This window comes from Dermochelys coriacea, chromosome 7 (assembly GCF_009764565.3).
Source record: "Dermochelys coriacea isolate rDerCor1 chromosome 7, rDerCor1.pri.v4, whole genome shotgun sequence".
In the NCBI taxonomy this organism is placed as follows: domain Eukaryota; kingdom Metazoa; phylum Chordata; order Testudines; family Dermochelyidae; genus Dermochelys; species Dermochelys coriacea.
Genome location: NC_050074.1, coordinates 23,075,055 through 23,098,827, shown reverse-complemented (window position 1 = coordinate 23,098,827; position 23,773 = coordinate 23,075,055). Strand labels below are relative to the sequence as shown.

At 47.1% G+C, this 23,773-nt stretch overlaps 1 protein-coding gene across 1 annotated transcript in view; it reads right to left on the bottom strand.

Annotated features, from left to right (window-relative positions):
* Nucleotides 1–493: 493 nt before the first annotated feature.
* The window catches only part of PODXL2 (podocalyxin like 2), a 41,422-nt gene continuing 18,142 nt past the window's right edge, over nucleotides 494–23,773 (bottom strand). Inside the window, exons 3-8 of the mRNA XM_038411755.2 lie at nucleotides 15,859–16,784; nucleotides 13,830–13,904; nucleotides 8,991–9,147; nucleotides 7,264–7,325; nucleotides 4,351–4,530; nucleotides 494–3,663 (exon numbers count right to left, since the gene is read on the bottom strand). Of these exons, the coding sequence (XP_038267683.1) occupies nucleotides 3,454–3,663; nucleotides 4,351–4,530; nucleotides 7,264–7,325; nucleotides 8,991–9,147; nucleotides 13,830–13,904; nucleotides 15,859–16,784 (1,610 nt within the window). The 3' untranslated portion in view covers nucleotides 494–3,453. The remainder of the gene's footprint in view (nucleotides 3,664–4,350; nucleotides 4,531–7,263; nucleotides 7,326–8,990; nucleotides 9,148–13,829; nucleotides 13,905–15,858; nucleotides 16,785–23,773) is intronic.

Here is a 23,773-nt window from a genome sequence, read left to right as displayed (position 1 = left end):
TAGCGGCCTGTACGTTGACCACCCCAAATAGGATTTTACCCCACCAAACATACAGGCTGTAGCTCATGTTTCTGGATAGCCATTCTGCTTTCTTCCTTCCTACTTACCCATCACTCCAGTCAAGCACCATCTCACATCTTTTCTTCATGTATGCTGTTCACCACTAGAGACAGCTATTTTAAAAACCTTTATTTCCATGCAGATGCATCTCATTTATGGGTACATGTCCCGTGGTGTACTGCAACATCTACTACTGTCTGTGCATCTCAGCTCAGAATTCTGCACTGTGACCACAAAGAACAATAGATCAACTCCCTGTTGTTGCTTTACAGAGGTAAAGCAGGGGTGTGCTTACATAGCACTTGTCTCACTTCACCTCATACTGAACACTCTGATCACAAGTGATCTCAACAGCTACAGAGTATCAATAAGATGCGAGTCATTATCAGTTGAAAGCGCTAATAAAAATCACAGGAAAAATGAGCATTCACAGTTAAGAGAAAACTGTCCTTTTTATTCATTTAACCTATCACTACCAGAAGCCACCAGATGTCAGTGTAACCTAATACGTGGCAGACAGGACTACAAAGAAACCTTACTGAATGCAAAGTAAGTTTTTCAACTGTCAGCCTATCCTCTGTCCACTTTGGTGCCCAACACTGAGGGTTTATGTTAAAAGTGTGACAAAATTATATGAACAGAAAAGTTTCCATGATTTAAACAAATATTTAATAAAAAACCCCAAATGTTTGTTTTCTTCCTTTAAACCTCCCTTTGCAGCATTCGACACCCAAAACACAAGAACCAGAGTAAAACTGACTAGGAACACACGGCCAAGCCCTGCGCATGGATGTCAATAAGAGCTTTTTGCTCATGGAAGAATTGCAGGATCAGGCCCATACAGTGTAACTGATGCATGAAGTTTCACCCTCCCAAGATCAGCCAAATGCAAATAGTAAATTAAGTGGGGAAGGAGAAGGTAGATTTTTAAAAAATTTCAGTTTTAATAGTAAAATGCTATTAGCCACAAGACTTTTGGAGACAAACTGGGATTACATAGCCAAGCCACACCTCCTCTGAGATGCTTCTGAAGCAAGTGATATGGCCACTGTGACAGACATCCAAAGACCACTCTAGACGAGCTCCTAAACCTCAGAAGGAACTCTTCCTTTTTGCCTCCTGAGATACAGTCAGGGTGCTACCCTAACCATAAGGAACTGGAGTAGCAAGCCACCAGAACTTGGTAGCTGGTAGCTTTCAGAGCTAGAGCTGCTAATTAATAAGTCTTGATGACAAACCTTTAACAATTTAAAGTTGGTGGCTCCCTGCCATCTCAACAAATGCTGACTTATGTCACCATTGAGCTTGAGTATTAGCTGATCAGCTCTCTGCTGTCTCTGTACTTGGTGAGAGGATATGAAATGAAAGTGGTAAAGCAGCCCAGCACTGAAGGAACAAGTGAGGGAAACCAACAAAGGAAAAATGTACTTTGTGTGAGTGTCCTAATCCATGTTCGATTTAATATGATTTTATTTTATAGTAGCTAATGAATATTAAACATATTTAATGAGGATTAGTCATTATATTATTAACATTATACTGTGGTGCTGCCTAAAGGCCACAAGCAGGTTCGGCTCCATTGTGCTAGGTGCAGTATAAACACATAACTTAACTCAGTGTTTTATTTATTCACCATATAATGTCTTACGTTTTATATAGCATCTCTTCATCCTGAAGAAACTCAAAGTATTTTCAAAATAGTGGTTCTTGATTCCACAGCACAGACTGATTATAGTCCTGCATTATTCAATTCAGCTGATTTGGAAGTCAGTTTGTATGGAAGATGCTATGCAAAAATGAATCTGTATTAACAAGCTCATTTGTATCCTCGCTTTCAGCACTCAGATATCAGTGATGAGCATCCTACAGACATAGATAGATAGATTTGAATTATAAGTTAATTGCTAATCCTCATTAAATAGATTTGGATCTTTTTGTCCAGTTATTCCTTTAAAGACCAAACTTTAATAGCATCTTGCCGCAGGCAGCCAGCCAGCCTGAAAATGGAGATATGCAAAACAGGGTGAAGAGGGGAATGTCTTATGTATTTATTTTGGACCCAGGTCCTTGGAACAATGAGGAGAAAAAAGGGACAAAACACTTCAAACTTAAGAGCAGTAATTTTGAGCATCATGATTTAGGCAGGGCTGGGAGCACAGTTATGCATATTCAGGTTCATTTTATCACATCCTCAGGGAGCTGGGGCCTTAAGGTTTGCCCAAGGCATGCCTGAGAAGCACTCATATATGGGTGCTTAGGCTTGATTCTGAGCTCACACTGACTTTTATTCTAGTTTAAATGCAATAACTTCAGTGGAGTTACTCCTGCTTTATACCGATGTGAATGAGAGTAGAATCTTCTCCCTTGAAACAGATCTGGTAAGGTCCCAAATGGAAAGGGGAAGTTTTCAGTCTCTGGATCTTATTTTCCTTCATTAAGATGTCTCAGAGGCTCTGTATGTTCATCTCACAAGATCAACCACAACTGGAGGCCATGACCATGGAAAATGGGATAGGAGCAGAAAAGGCCTCCTGCTCTGAGATTTAGACAAGGGATCTTGTGCTGATGTAACCTCCCAAGCTGCCAGGAGGCAGGTAATTGTCCTTTTCAGGTGAATTCCCACCCCACACTGAAGTACCAGCGCAGACTCTGCAGTGCAGCATTGAATTCTCTGCAATCATCCAGCCAAACCAGGCTAGGTTAAAGTGCTCAAACTTTTCAGGTTCAACATGGTGCTTGTGGAACCGAAAAGGAATGGGGGGGGGGTATTAGGCAGGGGTGAGAGCTCACAGGAAAATGATTTCATCTGAACACAGCAGCCCGTCCCATCAGAAGCTGAAGCAAGGGCACTAGAGAATATCTGATCTTCATACATGCACAGAATGCAAACTCTCTGCCAAGGACATCACTTTGCTTCCCAGATCCAGAACAAGATATGGATTTTCCTATTGTACCTGCTGGGACAGATTCTGATTCCAGCTCCAGGAGCCAGTGAGATCAGGGTCTGGCCTGCCGTCTCCCTGCTGGGCACCCAATGAGTTGACTCCCCAGTGGCAGTCACTTGGTGTCCATCTCAGCCTCATCATTTTATTTCCCAAACCCAGCCATTCTCAGCCGCTACTGGAGAGCTAAATAAGTGCATTTAAAAGTGATGAAAAAAGCACTGGCGCTACTGATAGCAAAAGACACATACATATACATACCCCAGCGCCCCACCCGCCTCCCTCCACTCACAATGACCCTTCTCGCTCCAGGATTCGGACGCAGCCTCAGGACCACGACAAGAAAGAGTCACTCTGTCCCAAGCCCTATAAGAGGTTCCTGAGAAGCTGCCCCTCACCTCACAGTCCTTAAGTCAAGATAGGATAGACATATATTTAAGTGTTTCTCTTTTTAAAGGTGTGTATCTTCCTCAAACACATCTGCGTCCTCACTCGCCCGCTTCGTGATCAGGACATCCCAGCCGTCGGGGCCGTTGATGGCACCCCCACCATTCACACTGGTCTTCTTCTCTTGCATCTCCGACTGGCTGTCACTGGCCACGTCCAAGGTGGGGTTGTCATGGCAGCCGTTCTCCACGAAGCGCAGCTCCTCACCATGTGACTGGAAGGGGGAGGTGGAGGAGGCAGGATGAGACACAGAAACTGAGAAAAGCTCCCAATGCTGCAAAGGCGCAAGGCCAGGGCCAGATCTTGCTCCTGCTCAAGTCAATGGAGATTTTTGCCATTGTTTTCATGGGAACAGGACTGGGTGGAGTTTGTTCATGGCCCCATATGAAGGTCAACTGGCCCTCGTGGTGGAAAGGAGGTGGCACATGTCAGGAGCCCAAAGGCTGCACCTATTCTATATAAAATGAAGCCACCTGAAGTCATAACTTTAATATCAAGGGGTAAATTATGGTGGATAACATTGTTCCCAGCATGCAATGCACACTGGCTGCTTGAACCAAGATGGAGCATGGCATGCTAGGATCTGCACGCAGCGCCTCCATATTAAAGATGGAGGGGACTGCACTGAAGAACTCTTTGAGCTGGATTTGGCCCACTGCAGGCGATGCTTCAAATGCTATTGGGTTAGTGCTCTCTTATTGGATCTATCAGGGTCCCAAATTCTAAACTGGACACGGCCATTGACCCACAGTGATCTGGCCCAGGTGCTTCTACCAAACTCATCTGGGAAGGTGGACAAGGAGAAGGAACATATCCCCTGCCCGCCCAGCCACTCCACTCCTTCCATCCTGAGGGATAAGAGCCAAGTCCAGATGTCTTCCCGCACCCTCCATGTGCTCACCATGTTCTTCATCTTGGGCAGGCGCCTCTGCCAGCAATTGTAGATAAGCCCCATGATGATGATGATGGCACAGATGGAACCGATGATGACCAGCACCACAAAGAGTTTCCCATAGTCACTACGGGTCTGGCTGGGCCGTGACTGGCAGCTTGTGGTCGTTGAGTAGTTCTGGATGCCAATCTAAAATTAACCGAAAAGAAAGGCATGCTCAATCAGTGGGGGATTAATGGAGCTGCAGTCACTGTCCTGTGCAGAATCCCAGAGCCCTGGCAGTGTGCACAGGCTCACTGTGACGAACAGGGACAAGAGCTAGACTGGTGGGATCCACTGTGGGATTGTGCTGCACAGTTGGAAGAAAGGAAGCACATGATTCAGTCTAATACTATCTACAAATCTTCCATGAGGCCACGACATCTTCCTTCTAGGGACTGACAGTGGGAAGAAACCAGACCACCAGGTGTTAACCTCTGCTCTGGGCTCACATAGGTGTGCAGAGTGGGGTAGCAAGGCAGGGGCTGTGGCTCAAGTCCAATCAGAGGGAGGAAATGCTCTAGAAACAGCTAACTGGAGGGCAAAGGGAGGAAAGCCTGTGGGGGAGGCAGAACTACTAACTCAGCTGAGTGTAACCTTGGGTGTAGTGTTACGTGTTTAAGCACCAACCTACTGTTTCTTTTGCTCTAACTTGGGCTCACAGGAGTGCAGGAATAAAGTTCTGGATAAAAATCTTTGATGGAAGACTGGCATTCTGTTCCTACACGAGTGACCCACTTGGGATACTGAATATTCTAGAGGCCAATCAGACACATGGGGTATCTAAACTGTAGCTGGGAATGAGCCTCCCATCCCGGGCAGACAGACTTATGCTAGCAGCACTCGAGCTAGCACACTAAAAATAGCAGTGTGGATGGTGTGGCTCAGGTGGAGACTCGTGCAAGCCCACCCGGGATGGGAGGCTTGCTCCCCACTGCAGTGTAGACATACCCATGGAGTGTTCACAGAAATAATCTTAGCACATTAACAAACACTCACTTCAATCCACAACCCCCCCTGGGTTGCAGGTAAGGCCCCACTTTACAAGGGAGAAACCCAGGTTAAGGGTCTTGCCCACAGTCACAATGGCAGATCAGTGTCATAGTTGGGATTAGAACATAGGAGTTCCTGACTCCCTGTCCTATGCTCACTCCCCCAGGCTACATACTCCAGACAAGCACGATACCAAAACTTTAAAAAATAAAACAAAATCTTGCCTGCTAGAAACAGGATGTCAGCAAACAAAGCTGAACATTGCTGATTGGTCTCAGTGACTTGGCAGATTTCAAAAAGGTTATGTATCAATTAAATAGTATGTATGAAGAATGTAAGAGAATATCCTCCCTCTTTCTTCCAAGCTTATGATTACACAAGGTCTCTGTGATAAAGAGTCTGTTTCATTACTGATACAGCTGGAGAATGAATTCCAGGTGCTGAGGTAGAACATAAGTTGTGTCGGATCTCTGCAGGTAGCTTTATTGTTCTCTCAGATAACAAGCAACGAGCCTTGAAGTCTCCTCCCATATTTTCCATGGAAAGGACAGTTCAGGGTGCTGGTACTTTATTCACACAATTTCAGCAATACCCCTTGTAGGGCTTTTAGGACTTTCTCTGGTGTAAGCCAATCAATACCACACTGAGCACTTAATTTGCTTTGTCTAGGTGCTCTGGGTTGTTAGGTTAGGGCAGTGGTCCCCAACCTTTCTGTGGGAATAGCACATTCCTATTCCCACAAGACGGTGGAGGGCGCCACACACCTAGTCACCAAAATGCCACTGAGAAGCGGTGTGTAAAGAAGCATTGCCGCTGAAATGTCACCGAGAAACGGCAAAGCTTCTCGGCGGCATTTCAGCGGCGCGGTGTCCTGCGGGTGCACACAACTGCCCCGGTGGGTTCCACTGTGCCCGCGGGCACCGTGTTGGGGACCCCTGGGTTAGGGGAACACATGCATCTGCCAACACATTCTGGTCTGACTCTGCTTTCACTTACACTGGAGTAATTCCACTGAAGTCACTCTAGTTCCACCAGTGTAAGTGAGAACAGAATCAGGCTCTTAATGCCTTCAAGGCCAATGAGCTAAAGGTGCGGACTTACAGGAAATAGACTAGTTTGCCTTCTTCCCTGCTCCTTGTCCAGGGCACCAAGGTTCTTAGGGGAATGTTTGGTGAGTAACAGTAGTCTGCTATGGAATTTGAATAGTGCCATCAATGAGAGAAATGGAGTACTGAAGGCTGTGATATCAGAGGGGACTGAAAAGCAAGCCTGAACACTGGGGGGAGTGAAGAAAGCGAGACACAGCCTCCTCCATTCATCAGGTGTCCCCCTCTCTGCAGCAAATCTAAGGTTCAGCTCTGCAGCATGGTCCCCGTAACACAGGGAATACAATGACAGGCAAAAAATTAAAAGATACTTCCCTAGGAAACAGAGGGCTGAGTAACCCTGGAGGGCACTCTGCCCAGCGAGGGAACTCACCTGGACTGTTCAGCAGAGGCTGAGCAACTACTGGCAAGAAGAGCTCTAATTGGCAGTACGGTGAGCTGGACAGATCTCATCTTTCTATAAAAAACCCTACAGACAAAATCTGAAACCATCCTGGCAGATAGTGGTGTGGGGAGCAGGGTAGGGATTGGTTTATGCAGGATGCCCAAAGTGTGGACAGCAATTTCAAAGAAGCCTTCCAGGGACAGCAGATGACCCCATAGCCAGTCACTCTTAATGGGAACTGATTATTGGCAGCTGATCATTCTGCAATCACCAGGGAGGGAAGAGGGGGTTCTGCCAATTTGCTTATGAAGGGTTCAGAGCCCCCTTAGACTGAAGCATGATCCCATTTTAATTGAACTGGTTGCCTTCAGCCTGTAGGTTAGGCAGACAGGTTCTTACCTCAGCTAAGCTCCTTTGAACATAACCCAGTGCCATCAGGACATCGTTCGTAGGAACAACACCTGGTGAGAAGAAGAGAACCAGACGGAAGTGGTCAGCTCTTATGCTCTGCTTTGGCTCATGCATTCCGCATATCAGCATTCCCTGGGAATTCCAGGGCAGGATGTGGCGCAGAAGGGGACACATGTTTTATTAGTTTACAAACTATTTTATGAGGTAAATGTTTGGCCAGGAATTCCGGGTGCATGCAAGTGCAACTGAAAGTGTGGAATAACTGGAATCCAAAAATCATGGGGCTAAGCACTGTGCTACTCATACATACCTCCGCCAATGCATTTCACATCTGACTTGCAACACTCACTACTCCTGAGTGCCCACACAGCTCTGCCAATACACCTCTCTCCTGACTTGCAGCATCCTTAAGGACATGTGTTGTGCTCTGCAGGGATCCCTAGCAAGGCAGCCTACCAGGCATGACACAATTGACTGTCAGGAGGCATATTGCAACAACTTTATTCCTGGCAGAAAGAAATCTGCAAAAGCCTCCCTGCTAGGGAGTCACTAACCATCACTGAGTGGCCCCCAAGTGGCTTTCTTCCCACACAGCTCACAGGATACTCTCCAAGCTGGCAAGCCAGAAAACCATGACCTTTCAGTAGGATTTAGAGGCCAAGGAGTATTGCTCCCTCTCCAGATGCCTCTCCAGTTTGGTCCAGCAACAGAGAGAGAACCTAACAAAAGCCTCATTCTTCACAACAGAAAATGCTTCAGTCCTTGATGATTCCAGGGTTCCTAACTGGGCACAGAACTCCATTTCTGACAGCTGCCCAGCCTGGCTGTGCTGCTAGCATTACACAGCCCAGCTTCTAATCCCCAAGGGGAACCCCTCCAATAGAAAGAAAGATTTACTTTAGGGCCACATGTGCTTACAAGAACCTTTTTAATGGTACATGGCATGGTCCACAGTGTTAGGAGAAATGCACTAATTTAAACAAGCACGTAGAAAATACCTCTTAAATGTCAACATTATTTTCCAACAACTGTGGTGCATTTTATAACATTACTTCTTACTTGCCCTGTATGAAATAAAACAGTTATAGGGCCTTCCCCATCGAGCCTATACCCTAAATAGACTGCAGAAGCAGTACAGAGCAGAGACAGCCCCAGCTGATCAGTGTTCCCATTGGGATTGCTTTTCAATGGACATGCAATAGTTCTTCTAACCTCACTGGGTAGCATTGGCAGGATCTGCAGATCTGAACAAAGAGCAGACGATCTCACCTGCTGCAGCAGAAAAGGGAGGGAGGCACAGAGGCAAGCATGGGAAAAAAATGCACAAAGATGAATGTGTGCAAGGATAAAAAGGGAGGGGGTAAAGCAGGAGACACTGGAGGAGTGAAGGGAGGAGAAAGATGAGAGCAGAGCTTTGCAGAGTCTTGAAGGTCAGGAAGAGAAGCTGGAATCTGATGTGACTGGCAAGAGGGAAAATCACCGCAGGACTGTACATGGGGGGGAGGGGGTGACATGGTGTGGGCGGGGAAAGAGGCTTATACTCTATGTACACACAGACAAGCCTGCAATCACCAGGTATAGCTAACAGAGGCAGCATTGTGCGGGAAAACAGGAGGGATAATGTCACTATAACCAGGAGAAAAATTGGCAGTTAAAGCCAGATACACCCCTTCCCAGTCCTCCCACCACCACTCGGCTTTTCTACCAACACCTACCCTGCTCCCCTGCCAAGGTCATTAGCAGGTGCTTGTCATTCTCATTGGGTTTGCTCAGAGAGATCAGCCACTGGGCCTGTAGTCCATCTGTCTGCCTGGAGAAGGCATCCTCTACCAGAGACAGCAGCTGGGGACCCTTCTCCAGCCGAAACTCCTCCTGCAACAAGGAACATTCGAGAGCATCTTACCCTCCTTCATGGCAAAGAAGAAGCAGTGGAGTGGAAATACAGGGACAAATGCAGACTTGGTGTAAGTGAGTGCAATGCCACTGACTTCAATGGAGTTATACCTGTCTACAGCAGGGCTGAATGGGGCTGTTGGTGGGATTATCTTGTGTGTGGTGGGAAGGGAACAGTACAGGCTCAAGGGATGGTTTAAATTTATGTGTAAATTAAGTGAATTTAGCACTCCTGAAAGCAGCTGGCAGTAACCATAATGCAAACCATCAATGGGCTTGTTCCACATCCAGATCTGCAGAGGCTCTTCAATCAAGAATCACAGCATCTCCTTTCAGTCCAGTACTGGCCCACACAGCTGTGCTGAAGCACCTCAGTCCTAACCTGTATCCTCACTCTGGGTTTCTCTTTGTTGCATCCTTCAGCCTCAACTGAGCCCCTCCCTGCAGCAGGCAGGGATCCCAGAATCACTCCCGGGTGCAGAGCTGTTTTCTTAGCCTAAAGTAAAATTGTTTCAGAAGCCAAGAAAAAATGCCAGATCTGAAGGGAAGGCCTCAATTCTCCCAGCACCCGGCACCGGGTCAGGGGGGCCCAGCTCTGGCTGACATGTGCCATTGCCTGGCAGCTCCTCTGCCACTTTCCCACTCCTGTGTTTCTATTCTTGTCTGCAGTTGCCATGCCAACCCAAAGGCCACCCGGATGATTAATAAATGCTGGCGCTCCTGGTTGCCATGGCAATCCCAAGTGCTCAGGGCAGGCACAGGCCTGAGCAGTGAATGGCCTAATTGGAAAAGACACCTAGGACTCAGGCCTGAATCACAAGAGCCCATGAGTGCCATGTCTCACCAGGGGAGGGTTCTGGATTTCAGCTGTGGGAGAATATGAAGCCAGTCAGGAGAGGCATGGGAAGAGGGCATGGGTAGGAAACTGCTCCACAACTTCACCGCGGGGGCCTCCTGGCTCAGGACCACACACAGGGGCCATGCAGCCTACATTGGCCTAGTGGCCAGCTCTCCACATTGTGACGCAATCACCACCTATGGCTCAGCAGGGGCCTCGGGATCCTGAAGGGAGGGGTAGCACGCTCAGCCTGAGAAGAATGGGGGTGGGGGGGGAAGAATATTTGAAGTAACAGAAGCAAATGAGACAGAAGAGGCCCCAACAGCCCCAGAAGTTCTCCTTGGCTGAAAAGATGGTGGCTATGACATAGTTTTAATCCGGCAAAAGGATAACTTGCAGTACTAGAGAGACTTCAGGCTCAAATTGCTTGTGAATGGAGGCAGGGCCCTGAATGGACATGCATTATTGTTAGGTTCAATCCTGCAGTCCTTATTCTGGCAAAACTCGTACAGACATCTATGAGAGTTTTACCCAAATAGGAACTGGGCACTTAGAACCCATTAGAAAGATAAAGGGACCCAGCCTACTTGGGTCTACAATGGAGATCTTGGTAAAAGTGTTTTTGTGGTAGGGGGTACAGAATCCTAGGGCCCAATCTTGCAAGGTGCCGAGACGTGCCCGTTGACGCTTAGCACGTCATAGCATCGGGCCTTTAAAACAAACAGAAATATCTGCATGTTTTTTCTAAACTAATTTAAATAAATCAATAAACCACTTAAAAATGCAAATAGTGCTCTCTCCTGCAGCACTGAAAACCCACACAAAACCAGAATGGGTCTAGTGTACAGGAGCCAGAAAGCAAAACTGATACACTCAAGGGACGCCAACCTGTCTACTTTCACTGTCCAATCTGAATGAAGTTCAATAGACAGTAAACAAACTGCATCAACTGTGATGGTGGGGGAAGAGGGAGTTTGACGTAAACAACAAAAATCCTTTCAGTTTCAATCATATAAAACAATAATACAATACAGGGAAGGGAAACATTTGTGTTAAATATTTAAGTTGACAGGTGTCCCTTTGAATAAGGTTGAGGACAACATAAACCACTTATTGGGAATATTTGCTTTGAAACTTGAAGTCAAGTAGAAAAACAGTCCAGTCCTGCCTGCCCAAGAGCGGCATCTATATTTGGCAGGGAATAGCCAAGGATTACACCTCCAGTCCCCTGCACTTTTGCTTTCACTTTTCATCTCCTTCCAACAGTTAAATCTCAATGATTGCAAATGGCAACAGAGACGAGAGCTATTACATACAGCAAAATTGCACTTGTGTAGTACATAGAATGAAATGGGAGAGAGAGGGATGATGACCGAGGTGGATAGGAAATGAACCATCACAAGCTTATTTTTAAGCACTGATGTTCTGAACTGTAAATGTTAGTTGTGACAGAAGCACTTAAAATGGTATGAAGGACAAACAGTTCTCTGTTTGAAGGGGCAATGCTAATGTCAGGAGGCTTACTGAAAGGAACGTATTTCTTATACCCCTTTAGAAAATTGTCATTCATTCTATATATTTATTGTTTCTAAACCAAATTCTTCAGGGGTGTCATTTTCTCTTTTTAAAAAAGACCCATGTGCATAGATCAGTGCTCAAGAGCAAGCCTGCAAGAACAAAAAAAAAACCACGCTCAGTCCTGTGCAGGGACCTATGATAAAAAAAACAGATACACAAAGAGGAGAAAATATTTAATCAGAGAAACATTCCATTTCAAATTTCTAAAGTAATCATGTATTTTAAAAATCAGTTTAAAAATCACAAAGCACAACCTGACCCTGTCCCCTTGATAACTGGTCTTCAAGGGTTTGATAAATGGCCGGTGGGAGGTTCCAAAGGTGAATGGGCCCTTTTACCAGAGATACATGAGGGACTTTGGGTTCATCAATTAACTGCAGCTTTCAGGGATTGATGGGTGAGTACTGGATTAGCAGAGCACTTCTGGTTAACAGACACTAGAAAGCAAACAAGATAAGGGGAAGGCAGGGGAACAAGAGGAGAGGCACTTAAGGAAGATTTAGTGACAGCCTGAACCATTTACTCTGGAAACAATGAGTCTTTATTTGCAGAATCATCACAGAAACATCATACTCCAAAAATGAGGAGAGGAAAAAACTCTGGGTCTTGGGATCAGACCCCAATCTTGCCACGTTATTGCAGGACTAGGGAATGCAGTGTTACCTCAGGTACTGTCCTGCAGCTGAGATGGAAAACAAAGGCTCCTTCCCATCTGGTGGAACGTCCAGGTGGAAATTAAAGATCCCAAACCTGGTGTTTAGGCAGTGTTCCTACCTGCAGTAAAATTGGTTCTGACCTTTCAGGCTGTATTGGAGCTATTGCTAAACTAAGAACAGATGCTGTGCTTGCTTCCACAGTGACTGCACTGTGAGCATAGAACCCAGTACGGCATACTGGTTTAGAAGGTATGAGTGTGAAAGAGAAATATGACCTAGTAGTTTGAACACTGGACTTCTACCCAGCAATTACTATGGTCTAAGTCCAGATCCGACACTGGTCAAAACACTTTCGCTGCCAACTCTTTTCCCATCCATAAAATGGGAATAATATTAAATGTCTTCCCATGGGGGTTGTGACGATTAGCATTTGAAAAAGTCTGGAAAATGAAAATGCAGACCACGGGCTAAATATTATAAACCCAATCTCTATCCTTCTGAATGGATGGGCTTGTGGCTAAAAGCACAGGATTGCGAATCTTAGATCCACTCCCAGCTCTGCTACTGACTCACTGTGTGTCCTGAAGCAAGTCACTTCACTGCTCTGTGCCTTAGTTTCCCCAGCTGTAAAACTGAGATAATGCTTACCAACAACACTGGGCTGTGGAGAGGCTTAATTCAATTAATTAAAGGAACACCATCAATTTAAAACATCACATTTCTCTCTGAAACTATTATACCAAATCTAGTTACAATGAACATTCAAGATCACTAAAACTGAAATACAACAAAAAGCTATTTTCAGATTTAAATTGATGATACACAAAACGTTATTGAATGGACATATCATTGTTCTCTTGTTTAGCCAGTTAGCAAAAGAGAAACTGACTCACTGAAGAGGCCCATCTAAATAGCAGAAAATAATCTATAAAATGTAAGGAATATATGTATTTTAATTTCAGGCACTCCTTAGTACTTAAAGGGGGCGTGCTACTGGAAATTGGATTTAAAAAAACACAGTCAATTAAAAAAAATTCAGTTTTAAAGTGTCCCATGAATTTCTGAAAAGTAAAGTGCTTTGAGATCCTCCAATGGAAAGCATGATGAACATGTATCAAGTATCATAACCCATGGAGGATGGCCTCAGTCAAGACTCCCACTCTCCCTACACAAATTTCTAGTTACGTTGACTGAGAGACAAGAGGGACAAGTGAAGGCTACAAATGCAGAACTTGCAGACACCTTTTTAAAAGTCCATTTGAAGATCTGGGACAGACATTCTATGAAAAACTGGGTTTATACCTAAACCTAGGATCGTCTTGATTCCACTATCTTGCCTGCTAACCCAGAAAAAGAAGAGGATGGCAAATGCACACAGAGATGCATGCAACACACAAGAGCTGCAGTTTGTTGACAGCAGTGCTGATGCTAGGATTTGTGCTGGCCCTAGAAAATGTCCTATGAATCCTAGGGTAAGTCACACTAACAAATACTTTGCTGCCCTGTGTTGCAGAGCCAGCCCCCACGTTAGTATTCTAGCTATTTCCCATTTACTCTCATTCTATTCAAGTCTCTTGTGTTTGACTTACGCAGTCGATGTTATCAGACATGTTCAGAATGATGTAGTTTTTCCCTGCCAGGTTACTCCAGTCCTTGCAGATCACCTGAAAAGACAAGACACATACAGCTGGGTTTGGAAGGAGAATGCAGTTTCCTGCAGAAGGCACAAGAAGCTTGAGCAGAGCGAGTGAGGGGCTGTATTGTACTCTGAGAGCAGGGATTTGCAGTCTTGGGAAAGTTCTGGAGGAACTGCATATTCTCCAATATGGAGGGGATTCTCCAAAGACGGGATACTGGAGGACATGCCCCATTCTTCAGGCTGTGACATAGATGCATAGAAAAGAAACGGCTTCTTTTTCATTTGAGTGCTAGTGGATTTCGGTACCCTGTTAATCCACAGAGCAGGGACAAAACGATCAGTGGCCAGGTAAGCTCCCTACAGGCTGCCATGCCCATCAGCCTTGCCCTCTTGAGGCTATCTAATGGTGTATTCAGTCCTTGCCTCCCTTCTCGAGAATAAGAATGGGGGAGGGGACAGGCAATTAGAGCTCACTGCCAGACTGATTTGTGTGATATGGACACCTATTTACTACGTTATATCTTCCAAATGGAGCTAGACACTCTGGTAGCTGGATCCGCTGTTTAGGTGCCCTGCATATTATCACAACAGAGACTCCATCCAAAACAGCTCTGCAGGCAGGCTGAAATTGAGCCCTTCTCCTCAGCTGAACTACTAGCAGCTGCCTATTGTTTCAAAACGAGACTTAAAGTGCAGTTCAACAGCCATCCAATGCTAATGACTTGGTCACCTCACTCACTACCAGCCTGAGTGGCACTGAAATTGGCTGAGCTAGTGTTGAAAAGCTCTGGATCTCTTTCTCCATTCCTTACACCATCCAGCCCTTACAGAAAATTTTTGCAACACAGGAGAAGCCTCAACAGATCTAAAAGCAGGTGCCACTGCACAGCTACCCTGCAATTGCACAACTACCTGCAATCTTATTGTACTTGTAACCTTGTAACCTCCACCCCCATCTATCTTGGCACTTAGGGGGCCTCTATTACCATAACATCTGTGCACCTCACAATCCTATCCTCACAGCACCCCTTTGAGGCAGGGAAGCACTATGATCCCCATTTTAAAGATGAGGAACTAAGTGACTTGCCCAAGGTCAAATGGGATTTTGTGGAAGATCAGCTACTGAGCTATTGGGGGGAGGGATAGCTCAGTGGTTTGAGCACCGGCCTGCTAAACCCAGGGTTGTGAGTTCAATCCTTGAGGGGGTCATTTAGGGATCTAGGGCAAAAATTGGGGATTGGTCCTACTTTGAGCAGAGGGTTGGACTAGATGACCTCCTGAGGTCCCTTCCAACCCTGATATTCTATGAACAGGTCTCTCACAGTCCAGGCTAGTACTCTAACCACTGGACCATCCTTCCTCTGAACCCTCCATGCAACTCTATTGTATGTCTGTCCTGCAACTCCCTCCCTGCAATTCTCCTGTATTAACCTGCTGACAAAGATCAGTGTACTGTTGCCCTGCTCTACGTGTCCTGCATCTGTCTGGACACCAACAGTTGCGGCGCAGGTAGCAATAAAGGTACTGGTGGTGTAGGCACCTCCCAGAAGTGTTTGGGGCCATTCGTGCACTTACATTTCCAATAATGCAACCTGAAGAAATATAGCTGGTCTTGAAAGGAGCTAGCTTTTAACACTTTCACTGCTGTTTTCTGCCCAAAGGTCACATTGGTTAGATACACACAGACAGTAGGGTAGAAGCAAAATGGTTTGGGAGGGTTTCTTGGTGCGTTGACCCGCACACACACTCAGTATATGAGGCATCTCCACAATGTGCCATGAAAGAGGGAACAATCCCCTACAATCTTTAGTAGGGTCATGGGAAAAGTGCCAGCAACTATTTCCACCAGCCTGGCGATGGGGAATTTGAAAGCAGGGAGAGGTAAGTATAAGTTAATATCCACACAGCACTGGGAGAGGAAGGGTTAATACCCACACATATTCCATAATGAGTCCCCCTCCGCCCCCACAATGGGATACCTGTGCCGAGTTCCAGGGCAGTCCTGTTGACAGCACAGCCCGGTGGGCGTCCCCGGTCTGTGGCACAAAGCTCCGCCCTGCTGCCATGGTCTCGGTAGCTGGTTTCGTGCCATTCCGAGAAGGGGTTGCAGCTGGCTCGTCAGACCCATCCAAGGAAGCCGCCGAGGAGTTGGCATTTGGGGGGCCACCACCGCTACCAGAAACAATCTTGGGATCTTGGGGGCTGCCTCCAGGAGATGTTACCTCAGGAACTTCCTCCATTTGCTCCATTCCAGTTAGCACTGTGGGCCCCACTTGCTCCCCTCCCTCTCGTACTGTGGGCTCAATGAGCTCCCCTCTCACTGGAAGCTCTGTGGGTGCCACTCCAGCTCCCACCAAGGTCTGTGTGGACTCTGCTGTTGCCACGGTCCCTGCTAGCTCCACTCCAGCTCCCACTGTTGCCCAAATATTTCCTGAAGTCACCTCGATGGCATGCTCTGCGACACCTTGGAATCCTGCAGTGGTGACCGACAGGATGGAGGACACAGGCAGCAGACTCGGCCCCATGTTGCTCCCTAGGTCAAAGCCCGAAGAAGTGTGCTCAGGAACAGAGTCCTCCTCTTGCCTTTCTACAGCTGCCTCAGTCACAACACCCAGTCTGCTGGAGGCTGTGGAGATCACGAGGGAGAAGAAGGAGTCCTCCTGGCCAGCCACTTCTGAAGACATGTCCTTTGGCCAGCGAGTCTGGCTGCTCTGTTGCCCTCCCTTAGACTTGTTTATGGGGAGCAGCCCTTCCTCTTCCTCCAGAGCACTGGGGAAAGGCGTATGTGGGTCAGGCTCCACAGAATCCGATGACGGCTGAAGGGGGGCAGTTTCCCAGTTGTCTTTAACCTGCGTCCTGTTTCCGTTGGGCAGGGCCTTATGAGAGGTGACTGGAAAACTGTAGTCTAAAACAAATCCAAGACGCTTCATGTTAGGAGTCTATCACGAATGATCATGAACACTGAAAGACTGGGGGATGAAAGCACGGAGGAGGGAACAAGCCCAGGGTCTATCTATTTAGGGACAAAGATGACGGAGGTCTGAGGCCCTATGAGAGTGCCCTGGTGTTTGCCACCAAAGAGAAAAATGGGTTCGTTTAATAGAGTTAAGTTCATATGTTAGCGAGAAGAATGTGGTTGGCAGATGCAGCTTGGGCAAAGCAGTGCAAGCTTCCTATGCATTCCCCACCCCGGCCTGGAGGAACCCTTCTAGGGACGATAGAGGGGTTGAGACTTCACAGACCCTTCTGTACCAGGCCTCTCCACTGAGCCTGCCAACCCAGGGGCCAATCAGTGCCAGTTCTGTGGGTGGTGTTCATGAGGTGGGTTTGCATGCACTAGGAACTAGGCTGAGATCCTGCAATTCATTTAATACGGGGGCCCTCAAACAGATACCAGACTGTACCGCCATTTAGCCACTACCAAACTAAGGTGGAAATTATACAGATTTAGGGGGAAAGGAACAACAAAATGATAGGCCTGATCCTGCTCTCAGTTACATACAGGTAACGCCATTGAAATCTGGATTGACTCGGTTGTCACTGAGAGCAGACTCTGGGTCGGGAAAGCACCTCAGAGCATAAAATCACCTCACAGATGGTTCCTGGGTTCCCAAGGCACCAGGTTATTGAAGAAGCTATTTAGCCATAGGGAATAACGGACAGAGACAGGGACTAAGCTAAAGCCACACATCTCCAACCGAAGGCTCACTAACTGCAGCATGGCGCTGTTCTGGTAGGTCAGCCTGTGTGGTGTTTTGAGGGGAATCCAGCAGCCTGTGGAATATCAGGGCGAGGGAGCACTTGGCCTCACAGCAGGAAAATCAGACCAGTCAGTGGCCCCTCTTGGAAGCCCAGCAAGGATCTATGAGATGTCCTGGACTGACACAGTAGCAGCAAGATCAGCTCTTGACAACTGACAGGCCACATGCTCCAACCACACTCATCCCTGATGCCAATGGAGACTCACCCGGGATGAATCAGTCTCTCCATCCTTATCAAGAAGCTGCCAATAACAATGCTGCTGAGTACTGGGCCCCCCTTCTGAATAAGCCCCATTTCCCCCACGCCTGGCGCGGTTCACACTGGGAGCCAGAAAGCAGTCTCACTGCGGCCAGAAAACACAGACCCTCCCACCTCCTTGGGCTGTGGTTATTCTTCATAAATAAATAAGCGATTGTCTGACATCCCCAAGCCAGTATTCTTGCCTGGCTACCAAAGTGGATGCTTCATTAAGCACGGTGGGAGGCAGCCGTCTGGATGCCTTACAGTGCGCGTCCATGAGAGGAGCCTCCGAATGACACCCGTCCCCAAGCTGCCGTTTACTGCTGCTGCATCTGGAGCTCAGTTCGGGGTGAGAGTGTGTTGCCAGCAAGAGTCGCTTGGATACTCCATAGCAGGTAAAGCTCTCTGTGATGCCCGAGCATCTCATCAGTCTCACCCCCCATACTCCCAAAGTAGGAAGCAAGTTGATCCTTTCACCCCTAACAGTGACCACAAAGGTGTCACAGACCAATTCCTACCCTGGTGGTTGATTTATATGAATCTCCCACATCAATAACTTTATATTAAAATCAGCCCCCAGCTCTCCCTAAGGCTCTTTATATGCCTGTGATGGCTCAGTGCCACTCCCTACATTGTGACAGGGAGCTGGTGACTTTCTCCTGATGATTTCCTTCAAAGTGAAACCAGAGCCTGTCAGGCTCCTCCAGGGTGCTGTTAACTGGGCTCCCATGGGGCCTCTCCCACCTCTGGCCCCAAACGAGGCACCGGGATCTATTGTCACTTGGGCCACTGGAGCTCTTAGGCTCAATCCGAGCTCTGAAGGACATATGGCATAAATCCATGCTACTAGGCAAGTGCCTCTTCACTAGCAAACGTGCTCTAAAACCCCTGAAACAGGATCAATAGTCTCAAGAGTTCCAAGGGCCAGAGGAGATGGTTGCTACATGAAGGGTTCCCCACCACCGCTCTTTGGCTAGCAAAGAAGTGTATGCTCTGTCAACCAAGGTGGCTGCAAGAACAGTGAGCTAATGCCCAGGCAAAGAGAAAACCTCTCTCTGGCTGCAGTCTGGAACCAGACTTTCAGATACTCCCTGAAGCGTAAGGCACTGGACACGGTCAGAGATGGGACACCGGACTATGAAGACACACAGCAGGAAAGAGGACAGATTCCTTGCACAGGGTTGGGACTGGCCAAGTAGCAAGCAAGAGCACTACTCCCTAACAGCTGGAAACCCTCCTGGCACATCAGCCTCCCTGAAAGGCTTGCAACTAACCCAGTTCCCTAAGGGTTAAAGCCCCCAAGTGATTGATTCAGCCTGCTTGCTCTCCTCTGAACAGGGTGAGTGAGCCCTCAGGGAAGCTGATGAATTGCAGCCTCCCGTCTTACCACCGAGATCAAAGCTGAGAGAGAACTGATCCTGCAACCTCCCAGCAGGCTCCTGTTTACAGGGAAGCCTACAACTGAAACCTGAGCTGCTTCTCTCCAGCAGTGAGTCAGTGAGATGGAAGCAGAGGCAGGAGTCCTCAGACTCAGTGCTAATGATTTAAGGTTTCCACTCCCCACTAGCACCACCTCCCTGCATGCTAAACCCAGGGTCCCACTACACGTCTGGCCCAGCAAGGACCTGGCTCAGATTAAAACCTAAATGTCCTTAAAATCCTGCAAAGAACTCTGTTCTACCAGTTACTTTAGAGATGAGGCCCACACGGCAAAATTCAGATCTGGCCTTGGATTGTCCCTAAATTCAGGGGTTTTCAGATCTGGCAGGCACTGGTTTTGCCCATTATAAAGATATTTGCAGAATCCAGATCCCAATCGGGATGCAGACACCTCCAGAGTTCAGGGATCTGGAGTAATGGTTCAGCCTCTCTAGTTGGTGTACATCAAGACCTAGATCTTCAAAAGCAACTATTGATTTTAAGGTCCCCACCTGAATCACTTCAAAGGAGTCTGATTTTTTAGAGGGCAGGTGTCCAGCACTTTCTGATCATCAGGTCCCTGTAAGGCACCTCAAGCTGAGCACCCGAGATCACTTGTCTTGTAGTCTGAGTCACAGAGCTTGGATTCAAAGAAACAGTCAGGTGATATCTTGTCCACCTCCCCAGTATGCTGAGCAGCTAGACTGCCCCTGCCCCCGCCAGAGTACTATTGAGATTTCTACAGTAAGTGCATCCTTTCACCCTACATCATGGAATATGAAGTCCAGATTGACTCAAGTTACTTGCACTCACCCTGGCGAGGAGGTGCTGGGTATTATGTTAACAGGATGGGTATTAGGTAGCTGGCTGCAATGCCAGATTCGTCAGGCTGGTTTATGAGTGCATCATATTTCAACAGGGAAGTGGAGACCTATTATGGAATAGAAGGATGCAAGAGAGAGGGGAAGAGAAGAGGTCAGAAGTGAGCAAGCTGCAGTCTTCATCATTAACCCCTTCACAGCTAGATCTCCATTCTACTGACCGTGCTGCTCTGCTCTATGGGCATTCCACTGAAGTCGGTGGTAGATTAGATCATACCTGGGTACATATGGCCATGTTCAAAGATGAGTTTTTCCTCGTGGAAGGATCTACTACATGTACCAGTAATGAAGATTTAAGAGACAATAGAGCAGCACAACAGGGTGAGCGACACAAAAAGGCATGGGACCCCCACCTGTATCCCAAAGGAGAATGGCACAAGAGGATAGCATGTGGAGAGGTCTGCAACTCCAGTTTGAGGATGCTAACATCTCCAGGTAGCAGGGCTTACCCAGTCTAGCTTAGGGCCCTGCTGCTGCCTCAATTTCACCTTCTTCCCCAGTTAATAAAGCTTCACACAGCAGGTGCTTTCTCAATCAGTCTCCCCTCTTAGGAGTTTGGTTTATTTTGCTGAAACTTTTTACTAAGGCAACATTACAATACAACGTTAACATACTGCACCGTACATCACTTGTTCAGGATCAGGTTCATATTCAAAGAACCTGGCTAAAGATTCTGGCTTGCTCGCTGGGGAGCCCTGAGTACGCTAGAAAGGGTGACCCCATTTCCAAATATCTGTGTTCTTTTTGGCATTTCTCTTGTGTACGTACTTGGTGTGTATACTTTTCCATTACAAGAAAGGAGTCTGGTTTATTACCAAAATTCAAAACACAAGTTTTCTCTACCCTGTTTTCCTAGCTGGCTCCCACCCTTGACAGAGGAATCTTCCCTGCTTAACGGTCCCAGTTTTGATCATTGCTGAAGACCATCAAGTCTTTATACATGCCATTGTGGTTCATTACAGTGGCATGTGGCACTTCAAAAAATCCTTTTTAATTTCCCACTTATTCCCTGTTTAACAAAGGCCATTCCTAGAGAGAGAAGATGCTGGGGTAACAGGAGAGACAGGCTGGACACTGTATTACAATTATAAATTCCAACTAAACAATCAGTGAATTAAAGTCTTTCCTACCTCATTGCCTTTTTATTAAGAACCCCCTTTCTTCTGAGTGCATTAATTGCCCTCCGCCACAGCTATCCTCTCTGCTCCCCTCCAGGCCCATTGAAATGAGCCACCTCCCTTTCCAGACTGACAGCAAATCTACAGTTCTTAATCCCATCTTCAGCCAAGACATTAATGCAATGAAGTACCTGGTAAAGACCATGTGTAAGAGGCTTAGCACTGAGCAGCCCCCTGCCTGCGCTAAGCTCCGGGATGCCGCTTGTTTACATCCTGGTTTAACGTACGCTAACACATTAAGTGACCCTTCTTGGAACAGACTCTCGGCAGCCAGGGAGCACAGAGCTGTCCCTGAGCCAGAAGGTTGGGTTGGCCCAACGTGAAGTCTTGGCAGGGGAGGAACAGATGGGGTAAGTGGAGGATTTTAGAGGCCTACAATACCCACCACTGGGAAAAAAATCAACAGGAAGGGCAGTGGGAATGATTCTGATTGAGCCTAAGAAGAATAATATTGATTTGTGATCCAGGCAGACACACCAGGGATGGATATGGCCCAGTGCAACTCTACTGGTGTCAATAAATCAGGTCAATGGGGTTACACCAGGGATGGAGCTGAAGCCATTTTTTTTTAAAGCAGACCCCATTCTTCTTTCTCTTAAGTTAGTGAGGAAACCCCATTGCTTGCCATGGAGATGCAATGCATTAGGAGGAAACAGGAGGGGATGGAGGTCATTTGGGGCCCTGCTGCAGGCACACATCCCTGCAGGAGTCACTCAATCCAATTTTACTGCAAAGGATAAATGAAAAAGTCAAAGCCAAATGACAATTTGAAAAGCTTCTGGATTCCTCATTAGCTTTGGGGATACCAGGTCACCTAGCATTAACCAGACCAATGGTGGTGACCAGGAGGCAGTTGAGGACAGCTGGGGAGGGAGGCCATGCCACCAGGTCCTTTAGTCTGCAACATGCTGTCATAATTCAGAGCAACCAATACTCCTCTGCACCAATACTCCTCTCTATGGTCTAGCAAGGGCACCCACTCTAGGCTCCAGCTTCTCTGCCATCACCTCTCTTGGGCAGAGACCTGCATCTCTCCCTCCTGATCACAGTTTTTCCAAGCAGCACAGTTCCCTGTGATACTGTGCGTTCCCCTGCAAGTCAGACTGCCTAAGCAGGCCTGCTTTGCTTTCTCCTCAGAGGCAATAAACAGCATAATTGCCCACATTTAGAAGGTACCACACAGCCCTTTCTAAGCAAGCACATTTATTCATAAGGTAAAAGCATTACATATTAAAACAATAAAATAACGTACACGGATACTAATAAGCTTACCAGAGGTCACCCCCCAACTCCAAGATGGGCTCTGGGAGGTGGTCAGACCTTCAAACCCCACCCAGGGGTTTTTCTGTGGTTACAAGTTCATAACACCTTTTGCACAGAACAAGAACACCGATGCATCTGTGAGTTACTCCTTTATATAGTTGGGTTCTTTGATCTTGGGACCCGGGGAACAGATGATGAGCAGACAATGGATTTCTCCCCAGGGTATAGCTTCAAAAGGTTGGGTCCAGAGGTGGGAATTTGCCTTCCTCTCCTCCCAAGTATGTTGTAGGAAACCCACTCAAATAAAAGTTCATTCTTATCTGGCACATTGTTTAAAAGAGTCCTTTGAAGATCATAACACTTCCCAGGGCTTACATTAGTCTTGCCTCCACCCTTGAGACATTACTCACAATCCCACAATAATATGGAAACATTTGCATTTTTAATACAATGAACTCATAAAACACTTAACCTTAGTTCAGTTGGGTTTGTCCAGGACATTACAGGAAATTGTCATATATGCACATGCCATGTGGAACACAGCACAGTCCATTCCCTTTCCTAGGCTTACAATAGGAGCTTGTGCCTAGAAGGAAAGGAGCAAATCAATGCTGTGTTACACACAGAGCTTTGCTGCTGACATCAAGAAGGGAGCTCCAACATTACAGGAGCGCCTCTTCCCTTGTCTACCTTCCTGACTTGAGCACCAGCCCTGCCCTGACTCTTCCCCCACTGGTCCCTCCTTATGTGCTAACATCCGCTCTCCTTAAGTAATCCACCCCAGTGGTGATCTGCCTCCAAGTCTCTGCTCTGGTCCTTGGTCAGCCCCGTAATGTGACTCTCACGCACAGCACTGACTTCTTTTTCCCTGGGCCAGGGTATCAGCTGCATTCAGAAACAAAGATAGAGAAAAATGCCAAGCACATCATCCTCGAGGGGGAGTTTTAAACTTCACAGGCCAGATCCTGTTCTCATTGAAGTCAGTGACCGAAGTGCCAATAACTTCAGGTCTTGAGTGTACTCATCCTCTGGCTGGGGTGCTATATGTTCTACTGCATATACATATCAGTCACCCTAATATCATAGGAAGACCCCAATGCTTCCCAAGATATTCAGAATCATTTCTGCCTTGGAGACAACTGAGAGCCACC